The following is a 13616-nucleotide window of genomic DNA, read 5'->3' as shown; positions in this document are numbered from 1 at the left end:
GACCTTTTTATTGTATGAATCTTTTTCTTTACAACTGCTGACGTGTCTCCTGCTGTCGCTGCAGTGGACATAAATAGTATTTTTTTTTTTTGTGCCTGTAAGTGTTTTCTCTGATCACTGCTGACATGAACTCAAATAGGTATTCCACTTATTCTGCTCTTACTTTGTCTCATGAGTAATTTGGATGAATTCAAACCTCTTACAGCAATCATTTGGCTTTTTACAGACATGAGGACACTCTCTTTCACACGCCTCCCAGTGAGGTGTAATAAATCCCTTACATTTTAACTAAACCTTGTTGTGCATGTTGGGAAAGTGGAGTTTGAACCTTATGATGTGTAGAAGACAATTCAAGACAAAAGCCAGAATACAAGGATTGCCTGAGGGATATTGCTGACATGCTGTACTGTTTGGATGCAAGGCAGACCCATGGTATGAGACTCAAGAAGACAAATTACTGAAAGGTGAGTTTATCAAACATTGCAAATTTTGAGACGCTGTAGTTTAAAGACCTTTTTGTAGCTTTTACTGCAGTAACTAATAACCTACTTACATCAAAGGTTAAAGCTGATTCTTTATTTTATGGTACAAATCTGCAAGAAGTGTCAAAAAATGAGAAGGTTGAGATCATCGCCTTTACCCGTGGAAGGTTTAGAAATATTAAATGTCAGATCATGCTGCCAGGGAGTAAAAAGAAACAAATAAAGCAAATGCCTTCATACAAAAGACTGCAGAATACTGTAATACTTCATATGGTTTGAGAAGTGTAATGAAAATCCCCTTTTCTGTTTCATCTGAGTAAACTTTCTTCGCTGTTCTTAGTATAAAACAATCTTTGTTGCATTTTCCAGATGACCTTCACACAAGCAACTGGTGAAAGAGCACCGACAACCAACATGCCCCCAACCCAGAAGCCCTCCTTTGGGAGCAGCACCCTGGTCACTGTGGATATTGTGGTCCTGGTTGTCTACTTCCTGCTGATTCTGGCTGTGGGTTTCTGGGTAAGAAGCCTGTCTTTATCTTTCCCCTCTTTGCTATTGGTGATATAAAAAAGGTTAAGATACGAGGCTTTGTTTTGAAACAGGAACATACTGAACCATGCTGGTTTTATCAGCTGTGTTTGCCCTTTTACCAAGCCTTGTGCAGCCTTTGCCATCCCAAGTTTATCAGTCTTCAAACTGTTTTATTCACATCTACGAATGTCACAGATAGAAGGGAAAAAGCAACTCAAACAGGTGTGAAACAGGAAATTATGTGTTGCTTATTGGTTTACATACATGACCAAGGATGCATTAATTACTTAGTATCTTGTAGTGTAGAAAATATGATCATGCATGGAAAAAAAGTGCAACAGTTCAGTGAAAAAAAATACAAAATTATAACTACAATCTGTTAATGTATATTAAAAATTGAGAAAAAATGTGCAAGTTGTTAAATATGTAATTACATATATGGGTTATAATAAATTAATGTATTTTAGTTATTAAAGCCCTTATTATCAGGGCTAGGGTTATTTAACTATATTTGATTATATTGCATTTAATAGTCACATGTTGTCATTATTCTTATTAAATATTATTATTATTCTTTCATAGTGACTTGCGGTATATGAATATAATATTTTAATTTAAGACTTTCATGATTTTAAAGCATAACATATGTTTTTAATTGAATAAATTTCACATTTATTAAATTCTGCCATTCAAAAATTATGGACATAATTCTGAATGTCTTTTTTTTATCCAGTTTTATTTTATCATAAGATATGTATGGTTACTTAGCGATTGTTGATAAATTTAATTCTATACATTTCATGCTTGTGAATATAGCAATGTAGATTTTACATTTTAAGCTATCTTTATAAATGTATGGAATAAAACAGCAACAAAACTACCTTCAAAAAGGTTTCAGATCTGGCATGTGGTACAAGACAGATGTACCACATGAAAAGATGCATATAGGCAATTTTTTTTTTTAAAAAGAAATGTTTTATAATATTGGAAGTAATTTTTCAGAATCATGTCAGACTACAAGATAGAAACAGGAGCTGTTAAAGTATCAGCATTCATGGTTCACAAATCACACATTTTTTATTTGCTCTCATCAAGAAATGGAAGTGACAGAGCAGTAAACCAAACAACTTTAGCTAAACTTAAAGGGAAACAAAACTGGTATGATGTTCAAGAGCAAACTGGACACCTGTTTGTCCAGGTGTCCAGTTTGCCCTGAACACAAAACAATTTCTTCTGTATACTCTAAATTATCAACTTTCTTTTATTTTATTAGTCCATGTGGAGAACGAAGCGCAGCACAGTGGATGGATACTTCTTAGCTGGCAAGAGTATGACATGGTGGCCAGTAAGTAAAACACCATCAAATCTTTGGAAAAGAAAAAGATGGACTGATTTTCTGATTAAAACATTTGTAGAAGAGCTGTTTTCCTCTTTTAAAAAAATGAGGCCAAGTTGATCTTAATCCCAATTTCCTCAACTATATTTAGGTTGGGGCCTCACTGTTTGCCAGTAACATTGGCAGTGGACATTTCATCGGTCTGGCCGGGTCAGGAGCTGCAGCAGGAATTGGGGCGATAGCTTATGAATGGAATGTAAGACATAAACTTTAATGTTAAAAAGAAAGTCTGAAGAAGAATAAATGTTAATGTCTTCGCATTTGTTAAAAAAACAAAACAAAACAGGGAATGTTTATGGTGTTGCTGCTCGGATGGCTCTTCCTGCCCATTTACATTTCTTCTGGGGTGAGTTTCCTACACACCCAACTTGCACAGGAGTGCACTAATGGTGTGAGAGCAGCTCCCAACACTATCTCCTCTCCAGGTTACAACCATGCCAGAATATTTGCAGAAGCGCTTCGGTGGAAGAAGAACGCAGTTATTTATAGCCGTCCTGTCCCTGTTTATTTACATCTTTACAAAAATATCGGTATGGCATAAATACAACAGGCATTTCTGTGTCTGGGTGGAAAATTGCATAAACCTGCATGTATGAACTCAAATTGTTGACTGTTTTTTTGGTGTGGTCAGGTGGACATGTATGCAGGTGCTGTGTTCATCCAGCTTGCTTTGAAATGGAATATCTACCTGGCCGTGGTGCTGCTGCTCGCGGTGACTGCCCTGTACACTGTAGCAGGTAACTTTTCTCCCTCCATCACCTAAATTGTGTAAAACATGTTATGTATTTGCATGTAGGAGTCCCATGCGTTGCATCTTCTGTTTTGCATTAGCTGTTGAGAGTGCCTAATGAGCCATATGTCGTGTTCTAGGCGGTCTTGCTGCAGTTATCTACACTGATGCAGCTCAAACTGCAATCATGCTGGCCGGAGCTCTCACCCTCATGGGTTTTAGTAAGTCAGATGCTACTGATTCTGTCACTTCCCATTACTTAATTTTACACACCTATTTCTGTTTCTGTCTCCACTCTGAGGTTTTGTTGAGGTTGGAGGTTGGGATGCGCTGATGGAGGGATATTTCACCGCCATTCCCTCGGTCCGTGTCCCCAACTCGACCTGCGGCATCCCTCGAGATGACGCTTTTCACATATTCAGAGACCCGGTGCACTCTGACCTGCCCTGGCCTGGTGTCATCATCGGCATGTCCGTCCCCTCCATGTGGTATTGGTGTTCAGATCAGGTACTGCAATAAGTTTATTTTTGAACTGATCCAGTCACATACAAAAACATTTATATGCCTTTTCATATATAGATATAACCATGATGTGAACTCTTGTGTACTTGCAATGTATTTTATTATTTTATCTGACATACCAACGTCCAGTATCATAATTGAAAATGATTTTTCAAAATCTACTATTGTATTTAGTCTTCCTAAGCAAAAACTGTATTGCTTTAAATACAACTGCAGGTATTTGGGTTGTGTTTCTACCATCTTTGTACATCCAGAGTGAAAATGTTGTCAGTTCTTCTTGAAAAAATATCTCAAATTCGTGGAGAATCTCATTAAGTCTTGCTATGTGCTGGCTTTAGCTCTGAGCTTTGACACGTGAATATGCTGTCAACTGAAAGCGTATTTATGTGTATTTAAGCAAATGATCCAAAGTACACAAAGCTGAATAATGAATACATTTGCTTTATCAGTGAAATAAATGTTTCTGTTGTAGTTTTTGTTTGTTTTGAGTAAAGCAGAGTTGTATTATTAGAAGAAGTAGACTTAATGAATGGTAAAGTACAAAATTATATTTAAGAATCATGATTTCTAGAATAAACGAAAACTTCTATTTATTTATGTGCTAAAATTTTCTCCTGGATTTAGCTTGTTGACATATTTTTCTGCTAAAAACTTTCCACTTCACAGTATTAGTGACCTAAGAGAAAAATGCACAAGCAGTTCAACTGATCATTTACTGACTTATCAGTTAAGTGACAACATTGAGTTATAGGATTACAGTTCCCATTCTGATTTATGCAAAATAGATTCTTCCAATGAAGATCTCAGTTATTCATTCACCAAAGCCAGGAAGCTGAGTCTCTCTTGGTTCTCTGCAGGTGATTGTGCAGCGCTCTCTGGCTGCAAAGACTTTGACCCACGCTAAGGGGGGGTCTCTTCTGGCTGCATACCTGAAATTTCTGCCTTTCTTTGCCATCATGCTCCCTGGGTTGATCAGCAGGATCCTCTACACAGGTTCAGATTGGGCTGTTAGGGGATCAGTCAGTGTATTTCCCTTTTTTATTGTGTTCACTGTATGATATTGTGTCTAGATGAAGTGGCATGTGCAGACCCTGACCTGTGTAAACAGATTTGTGGGAACTCAGTGGGCTGTTCAGACATTGCATATGCCAAACTGGTTATGGAGCTTCTCCCTGCAGGTGAGACGCTGTTTCTGCTGTTACTTGCCCTCTTCCCCATCTTCCTTTCACACAGACAATTCCCTACTTGCCACTCTTCCTTCTCAGGACTGCGAGGACTCATGATGGCGGTGATGATTGCTGCTCTCATGTCGTCTCTGACCTCCATCTTCAACAGCTCCAGTACCATTTTCACCATGGATTTATGGAAGACCTTCAGATCTCGTGCTTCTGAATGGGAGCTCATGATTGTGGGGAGGTATGACTCACTGTAGCTTCCAGTCTTTTCAACTTATGAAAAGATTTTATTTTATAAAGAAATACAGCTTGATATATGGCCGTTTTGTCCATCTAACTCTCTATACACCAAAGTATTCATTCCCCTGGATCACTTGAAGTAGGGCATAATTGTAAAGTTAGAGGAAGATAAGACACTTTAAAAAAAAAAATTAATGATGAAAATCTGAAAAGTGATTGTATAAAAAAATCACTTTATGATTTTACTCTATTAACCCTAAAACAATCTGGGGCCATCATTTGCCTTCAGAAGTCTTATAACTAGCCAGCTCTGGTGGGACAATTACAGCTATTAGTTGTGCATTCTATCTAAAAACCTGGTGTAGAATTAGGAATATGGGATACGACTTAAAAATTAATATTAATGCACACTTTCCATCCAACATAACTGAGTTTGACCACAAATAACCTGCAGCTCTAATTGCAGCAATATGCGACGCTACAAAGTGTTGACTCTGTCATACAAATATGTATCATATTCTTCAGTTTTTTGTTTCTGAAAAATGTCAAATTCATTTGTTTTACTTTCGCTTCACAATTATGCATTACACTTTGTCTAAAATTTCTATGAAATCCATACATATTTGATATTGTGATGTACTGAAGTTCAAATGGTACTTTTAATAGGCACTGCACTTCCAAAGTCATGACTTTTCCAAATGCTTTCACCTTAATCCTTAAAAAAACAGAAAACATTGCAGCTTAAAAGCATGCATATAAGTTCAGCAGACAGCTAATTTGCTTATTTAAGGCATTAAACTACATGTTGACCCTGCAGGGTGTTTGTGCTCGTCCTGGTGGCGGTGTCAGTGCTCTGGATTCCTGTCGTCCAGGCCAGTCAGGGTGGCCAGCTCTTCATCTACATCCAGTCCATCAGCACCTACCTGCAGCCCCCTGTAAGCATCATCTTCCTCATGGGCTGCTTCTGGAAGAGGACTAATGAGCAAGTGAGGAGCTTAATCATCAGACTGCATTTAAAAATGAGTCCTTTTGTTCCAATTTGCTTATGGGTTTGTTATGTCATGCAGGGAGCCTTCTGGGGTCTCGCTATTGGTCTCACAGTGGGCTGCATACGCATGTTGTTGGACTTCATCTACCCTGCACCACTGTGCTTTGAAGAGGACGACAGACCCGGTGTGCTGAAATACGTTCATTACCTCTACTTCTCCATGCTGCTGTCCTTCATCACCCTGGCTGTGGTTGTTGTAGTCAGTCTGGCTACCGAGGAGCCCAGTCCAGAACAGGTGAATTACCGATAGCACCACTAGATGTCAATAACGTGCTAAGATACAGGCAGACTCCAGCCGTGACATGTTCTTACTGCTTTGCTTTCTAAACAGATAAGTCGTCTCACCTGGTTCACAAGGTTTGATCCGGTGAAGCCAAAAGAGCAAGAGATCCCAGAGGAACACAGACGTACAGAAAGCAGAAACGGACAAGCTGTCGATCAAAGGAGAGGTCTGTCTCTACTGCACATCTCCCAACTTCTACTTCCAAACTGCCTAGTTAACGCTATTTTTCACTGACCTCTGCAGACTCAGCTTCGTCTGTGTCCAGTCCTCCCAGTCAGTCCAGGTTCATGTCTGCCATCTACTGGTTGTGTGGGATGGAAAGACGAAGTGAGGCGGACAGCAACACTGTGGCCCCGGCTGCGCCTGAGCAGATCATCTGCACTCTGGATGAAAAGCCAAGTCTACGGCACCTTGTCAACGCCAACCTCATCATTTGCCTCTCGGTAACGGTCTTCATCATCGGCTACTGGGCTTGAAGGGAAGAACTCTAAACTTTATGAAAGTATTCCTATCCCCTCAGACTGTTTCACTATGCAACCACAAACTTCAATGTATTTTATTGGATCCTTATGGGATAGACAAATATGAATGAAAACATTTTACAGCATGGCCTGCATTTCTATTCAGCTCCTCCCCTTACTTTGACACCCCTAAATTAAAACCGATTGCCTCTAGAAGTTTGCCAATTAGTAAACAGACTGGTGTGTGATTTAATCTCAGTATAAATCTGTTCAGTGAATGCCTAAGAGCTTTATTAGGGAACAAACAGGATCATAAACAGCAAGAAAGGGGGCATGGCCTAAAGTTGTGGAGAAGTTTAAAGCAGGTTTAGATTAGCTTTGAACGACTCATGGAGAAGTTTAATCTATTACATGACAATAAGGAGTACGGCACAACCAACACCCACTAGCACCATGGGAATACACAGCAGTGGCAACATAATACTGTGGGAATCCTTTTTTTCCAGCAATGACAAATGAGCTTTGGAAATACAGTTGGAGAAAATCTTTGTGATATTTTACATATTATAATAATGCAAGTCTCTAGTTGTGATTGATAGTTTACTCATCATTTTCTTCCTATTTCATTATTATTTTACTTTGTGCTGGTCAATGGTAAATAAACTTAATTTATAAAGCCCTGTTCGCATTCAAACACAGATATTCACAAACAGGTGATCAGTTTAGCACACAATCTGGGGTTAAATGACAGAGGAGAAAACTGGAATCAAGCCCACAACTTTAAGACTGAAGCACCCATTTTATCCATTTAGCTGCAGTCGCTCATAAAATGCACTGAACTATTTGGTCATGTGGCTGTGAAAATGTTTGAGGTGGTACAAATGCTGCAAATATAAAATATGTACATATTTTAATATATAATGTTAACCTGGAGTTAGCCGAAATTAACCAGAATAGTGATATTTTGTCCTCTAAAATACTGTTTCTATGTATTATTTGTAAACTGAATTATATTCAAAGTAAAGCCCAAAGAACAATCCCATGAGTTCACATTTAGTGTTTTTTTTTATACGTCTTACTGGGTAAATACCTGTATTTGCAACCTTTTTTCTAAAGATTTGAATAAAACTAATTATATAGAACAATGATGCATGGTGTGCCGAAGAGTAGAAAAGACCACAAACAAACTCGTAGTAAATTGTACTCAAAGAAAAAAAAAATAAAGATTTTAATGGTTTTTCTGTATTTGGTCGAAGCTTTGATTTTGGAGTAGGAGTGATTACAAAAAGAAGATTGTCCCTTTTAACAATAAGAGCAAATATTAGCTCCTCAAATAGGACTTTTCCCATTTAAAAATCAGCTTAGTGGATGTCAAAAAGGAATCTTGATTAAAAATGAGACAATCAAACCTCACCCTGTTGTATTCTTCAAGGTATCTAAGTAAAACCACCTGAAAATGCAGCAACAAGCTCTGAAAGGCCATCAGCGGAAGACAACTGCATCTCTTATTGCACCCTTCCCAATGTATTTGGTCATCGCAACTCTTAATCTGTGCTAAACAACTCACAGTTATCTTTGGCCCTTTAGCTATTTCTTAATACCATCCTGCAGACTGTGAACATTTCATTCTGTCAGATGAAACAGCCAAATTTGGAAAAATGAAAATTCAGTTTAGCGTCATGATAAGTGACAGTTTGAATTCAAATCCGATGTCAGAGGTTAAAATCTCAAAACAAAAGCTAAAACTGCACTCAGATGCTTGTCTCCAAAAGGATTCTTAGCTTTGACACTTTGGCATAAAACGAAGAGAGGTACAAAAAGGTGAAACTTCTCCAGCATTCTTTTTTTCTTTCCTTAGTTAAGCTGCTATATAACTCAAGTCCTTTAAGCTTTGGCTCTGCAATTCAATTTTTAGACACCTAGCAGAGCGTACAGCAAAAAGAGTTCAATGTTGGAAGCGATGGCTGCACATGGGTTTTATGGTTTAAGCCACCACTGTACGACGAGGCTTCTGGTTTGACTCAGTGGAGCAGACAAAATATATATATATATGTGTATAAAAAGAAGCTGTTGGCATCTTGTAAGCAGAACTGGTGCCTTGTCTTAAATGAACAATAAAAGCTGGAGTGCATTCTACAGAGCAGTGTTCTCTGCCTTGATTTGGGGGGTTGGGTGCAGGGTGGAGGTCGGCTCTTGACCAGCAGAGCCCTTCACTACTTGCTCCTTGATCACCTGAGGGACAAAAGCTCTTGTGATCCCCTTCATAACCAGGCCTCCATCTGCACAAGAGAAAAACCCAGATGGAGCAATCACCAAACACATCATGAAATAAAGCAAACAGTTGCACGCATACACACACACACACGCCTGCAAACTCCACATTCTTTAAGACACCAAGGACTCTTCTACAATTTAAATATAGTCAATTCTGCTAAAAATTAGGGATTTCTTTTTCAGTTTCCTTGGTGTGTTAATCTGTAAATGTAACAAAAATTTTATGGCACAGATGTGGCTAAGAGCATTGACCACGGAAAGTACAAAACAAAAAGTCTGATCCTGTTTAGAAGCCTGTTAGTTAGTGTCACAGCAAACAGTTAAGAGACCGTTGGGGGGGGTTAAACCTAAATGCAAGCAGGTTATGAACAGACAAATGCACAAAACATGCCTTCACACATGAACATTCAGATGCATCTCAATAAATTAGAATATCATCCAAAATTTTGGAAAATCATCCAAAATCCTAACAGTTTTGCCCACTCTCCTTTCCAAAACTTTTTATTCTTTCACTCTAAAAGCTTTTCTTTCAGCTTTCAGCACCATCCATCTTCCCGTCATCTATAGAGCTTCCTGTCCCTGCTAAAATAAACAGCATCACGCCGCAACCACCATGTATCACTGTCGGTGTGGTGCGATCAAAGTGGTGTACAGTGCTAGTTTTCTGCCTCAATTAGTGTTCTGTACGCAGGTTCAGTTTTTCCACATTTTCACCCCTTTTTATTTGTCAAAGATTAATTACATTATGTTCTTCCTGTTCTAAATTACATGCACCATTTACTTCAGAAGTATCGTGTTATGGTCTACGCAATCACGAGGTAGACTGTTCACTTGGCATTTAACATTTTATGGAGTGTAAGCCTGAAATTGTCACTGTTAAAGAGTGCCATCTCCAAGTATACCATTGGAAAGTTGAGTGGAAGGGGGAAAAAGTCTGGTAGAAAATTGCACACCCAACAAGAACAAATGAAAACCCCTGAGATAATTGTGAAGCAAACACCCAGAGTCATTCTAATACTGGTCTTATGTAACATTTTTATTTTACAAGTGACTGTCTTTTGTCTTTTCTAGACTGTTAGATATACATTTTTCAACACAAAAACATTTGAAATACTGACCTCTGTATTGAATCTACACTGCTTCCACTTTCTTAATTAAATTACCAGAAACAAATTAACCTTCTAATGATAGCACAATGTATTGAGATGCACATGTACCTATCTGTGTTACATGTATTAGACATGCAACAAAGCTCTAGTTGCTTTTTCCCCCCCCAAAATAGACAGACAAACATGAAGCAGCAAAAAGTGCCAATACACCCAGCCAATAGGAACCTTACCATCACCTGCCCGGCAAAGCTCATCTTACAGGCAGGTCAGCAGCTCAGACATCTGCAATGTTTACACACATTTCCTGTCATGCTTCAGATCACCACAGTTCCGTTCAGAGTGACACAAATCGAGACAGTGAAACCATAAGAAGAAGCTAGAGATCTAAAAACAGCAGCACCCTAAGAGGAAGCTTCAGACGGTTATCGGCAGACGAGCAGAAAGGGGGAGGGAAAAAAAATTGCTCGAAGTTGGCTGGAGATGTTGTTTTCTTCGCTTCAACTTGAACCAAGAAGAAGAATAATTTGAGTAAAATGTCAAAAAATGTGAACAGCTTGCAGAATCTGACGCAATCAGCTACCTTATTATCATAAACATGCATCTGGAATATTGTTAACAACCCAACACGCTTAACAGATGTGACAAAGACCCTGGACTAATTACAACTTGATGTTAAAAAAAAAAGTCTACTTGATAAGTTAAAATGAAGAACTTTCATTTTGATAAATCAAATAACTTTTAATATTCTGCTTCTGAACCTGCAGAATAATGTCATTACCTGTTATGATCTTGGATGCAGAGCTGCAGATGCCATTACCGTTGTCATTAGCTGCGGGCTGTGGTGGCGGCGGCATGCTGGGTCGCACTCTTGGCTTCGGGGCAGGCCTGGAGGGGCGGGGCAGAGATCCAGTGGCGTACGGTGGCGGAGTATCAGGCGGAGTGGGAGTTGTCGGGGGCGAGGGGTCTCCCTGGGCTGGCTGGTGGGCTTGAGGAGGCTGCGGCGGTGGGTGGTTTGGGGCTTGGATGAAATCTTTGCTGGAGTGACGACGGACTGTGAGGGGCGGGTGACCGGGAGAGCCTGGAGGCTGGGGGCTGCTGGACTGAGAGGCGTACAGGCTGGGCTGCTTGGGCGGAGCTGGTGCCTGCTTTTTGGTGCCTTCAGTGCATAAGATCAACAAGACATTATTTATTCCCTTGACTTTTTTAATGTTTTTTGATGCTACAACCACAAACTTCAATGCATTTCATTGAGATATTAAGCGATAAATCAACACGACAACATCAACATATAACAAAGTAAAAAAAAGTTACAAAAGTGTGAAAACATTTGCAGAACACTGTAAACTGAATATGAGTGTGCGCTCTGTTCTCACCTCTGCGGACCATATGTGGGCTCGGCCCTCTTGACCCACCCTGAGAGTGCGGGGTCCCGACTGTAAGATGGGGTGAACCATTCCTCTGCTGAGGAGGGGTGGACAAGGTTTCCCGGGGTTGGCTGTTAAAATACAACAGAGCAAAGCATTAAACCATATCAATAATGTACTTTACATGACACAACACTTTTTAATGGTGCAAAATCAAAAAATAAATAGATCATGCACACAAACATCAACATACATTTTCCATCACGAGATTGGACAAAGGTCAAAACAAGAGGAATCACTCAGATTTAGGCAAACAAGATGCAAAAACAGTATAAGGTCAGTAGATGCAGACATAAAACTGTTTCAGTAATGTGTTGAATGCAAAATCGAAAAAGCCCAAGAAGCAGACGAGCACTGGAACGTGCCGGTTAGCAGGCGGAAAGAAGCGCATTGTATTGTAAAAATAGGTTCAAAATCGCAAGCAGAACAGAGAAAAAATAAATGAACGATCAAAGCAAAACGTGATTTTCATCGCATTCTTAATCACGGAAGCCAAATTAAATGCTGTGCATGAGGTGGAGATTATTAATCTAAGAGATCCAGAGTGGTTCTTACAGTTACCAATCAAACACATGGCAAACACAAAGGTTGGGCGGGTTCCGGACTGGTTGATTGGTTGCGAGCCGACGGTGGAGTACTGTTGCGACCTCAGCTCGCTCCTTACCTGCTGTCCTCTGCGCTGGGCTGCCTTACACCCTGAGGCTGCACTGCGGCTGCCTGGACCCCACCCCCATGAGCCTCACCGCCTCCATCACCACCAGCAGCAGCAGCGGTGAACAGACCCGGCTGCTGAGCCTCTGGACCTGGCGACTGAACCTGGGGGGACTGCAGCTCGGACTGGGAGGAACCCTCAGCTTCCAGAGGAGGCAGTGAGGGTTGGAAGGTGGGTGAGGTTAGTTGTGTCTGCTTTCTATTTACAGTGCCGATTCTGCGTGGAGCGGGCTCCGGATGTTTGTTAACAGGGCTACGAAGGAGGGGGAAAGGGAAGAGAGTTCAGGAGGGCAAAACCACACGCCAACCAAACAGTGACGGGGAGCAGGAGACCGAGAGAGAGAGAGAGACAGCTAGGAGCAGTGAGAGACGATGTAAGACATACGAAAAAGAGAGAGAGAGACGGTACTTCCTGAGAGCAGTGAAACCAGGCCAGCAGGAAGAACCAAAGAGCACATAAAACCACGCCACAGTCATCTCTGAAACTGAGCACTTATCTCTGAAACTGGGCTGCACTCTATAAAAGTTACAGGCGACACCAGAGATACAAAAAGTAACACAGGAAGCCCACACAAAATATAAACCTACAGAAAGACCTAAGCTTTAATTGGAAATTAAAAAGATGACAAGAGTACAGAGCAGTAATACAAAGAGAAACAGACAAAATCATGTCCCAACAATGAAAATTTCTTCAAAACATAGAAAGAAGCAAAAAATGTTTCATTACCATGAAACAGTACGTGATTAAATTGTAGTGAAATCTTGCAAACAGATCAGGAAAAAAAGTGCAGCGATAAAAGAAAACATCATCCCTTTTTTCACTGGTCAGTAACTGAATTCATTAACGCTACATGCTGCTATGGCACAGCTTTGAAGTCTGGGCTAGGCAGATCTTCAGTGGGCGTCTCAGTGACCGTGATGGACTCGTCGGCCACTACGTAAAGGGCCGAGACTGCCGGGCCCCGCGACTCCTGCCTGCTCAGTGTCTTGGGGCGGGAAGGGAGGGCGAGGGGCAGGCTGAGGTTGAGGTTGGGACGAGACGGGTACCTGTCTTTACGGGGCGTGTGAGCATCCCCTTCGTGCCCGGTGCTGCCGGGGCGCTTCCTGTCCAGCCCAGGCTCCAGGTCTGGGGTCGGCGGGTGGCTGGGCATGGAGAACATGCCTGAAACATTAAACTCCACCTCTGAAAGAAAGAATAGATAATGCGATTAACAGAGGTAAAATCTCCTA

General features: G+C 40.6%; 2 protein-coding genes across 4 annotated transcripts in view; one reads left to right on the top strand and one right to left on the bottom strand.

The window, feature by feature from the left end:
- Positions 1-317: 317 nt before the first annotated feature.
- Positions 318-8130, top strand: slc5a11 (solute carrier family 5 member 11). Its single transcript, XM_028042860.1, has 16 exons — positions 318-464; positions 852-1001; positions 2287-2358; positions 2501-2605; positions 2696-2755; positions 2835-2939; positions 3041-3146; positions 3280-3360; positions 3441-3646; positions 4519-4654; positions 4732-4839; positions 4927-5077; positions 5894-6062; positions 6144-6359; positions 6456-6573; positions 6651-8130. The coding sequence occupies exons 2-16, from the start codon at positions 852-854 to the stop codon at positions 6881-6883; spliced, it is 2016 nt and encodes a 671-aa protein (XP_027898661.1). The 5' UTR covers positions 318-464; the 3' UTR covers positions 6884-8130.
- The window catches only part of arhgap17b (Rho GTPase activating protein 17b), a 27293-nt gene continuing 20884 nt past the window's right edge, over positions 7208-13616 (bottom strand). The window contains exons 16-21 of one of the 3 annotated variants that reach the window (XM_028042856.1): positions 13434-13569; positions 12340-12639; positions 11625-11746; positions 11030-11407; positions 10482-10533; positions 9002-9147 (exon numbers count right to left, since the gene is read on the bottom strand). In XM_028042856.1, the coding sequence (XP_027898657.1) occupies positions 10526-10533; positions 11030-11407; positions 11625-11746; positions 12340-12639; positions 13434-13569 (944 nt within the window). In that variant the 3' untranslated portion in view covers positions 9002-9147; positions 10482-10525. Of the gene's footprint in view, positions 9148-10481; positions 10534-11029; positions 11408-11624; positions 11747-12339; positions 12640-13433; positions 13570-13616 lie in introns of all 3 variants that reach the window. The other 2 variants (XM_028042855.1, XM_028042857.1) reach the window with 2 other exon arrangements.

The sequence above is a fragment of the Xiphophorus couchianus genome, chromosome 16 (genome assembly GCF_001444195.1).
Source record: "Xiphophorus couchianus chromosome 16, X_couchianus-1.0, whole genome shotgun sequence".
NCBI lineage: Eukaryota > Metazoa > Chordata > Actinopteri > Cyprinodontiformes > Poeciliidae > Xiphophorus > Xiphophorus couchianus.
This window is presented reverse-complemented; position numbering and strand designations above follow the sequence as displayed.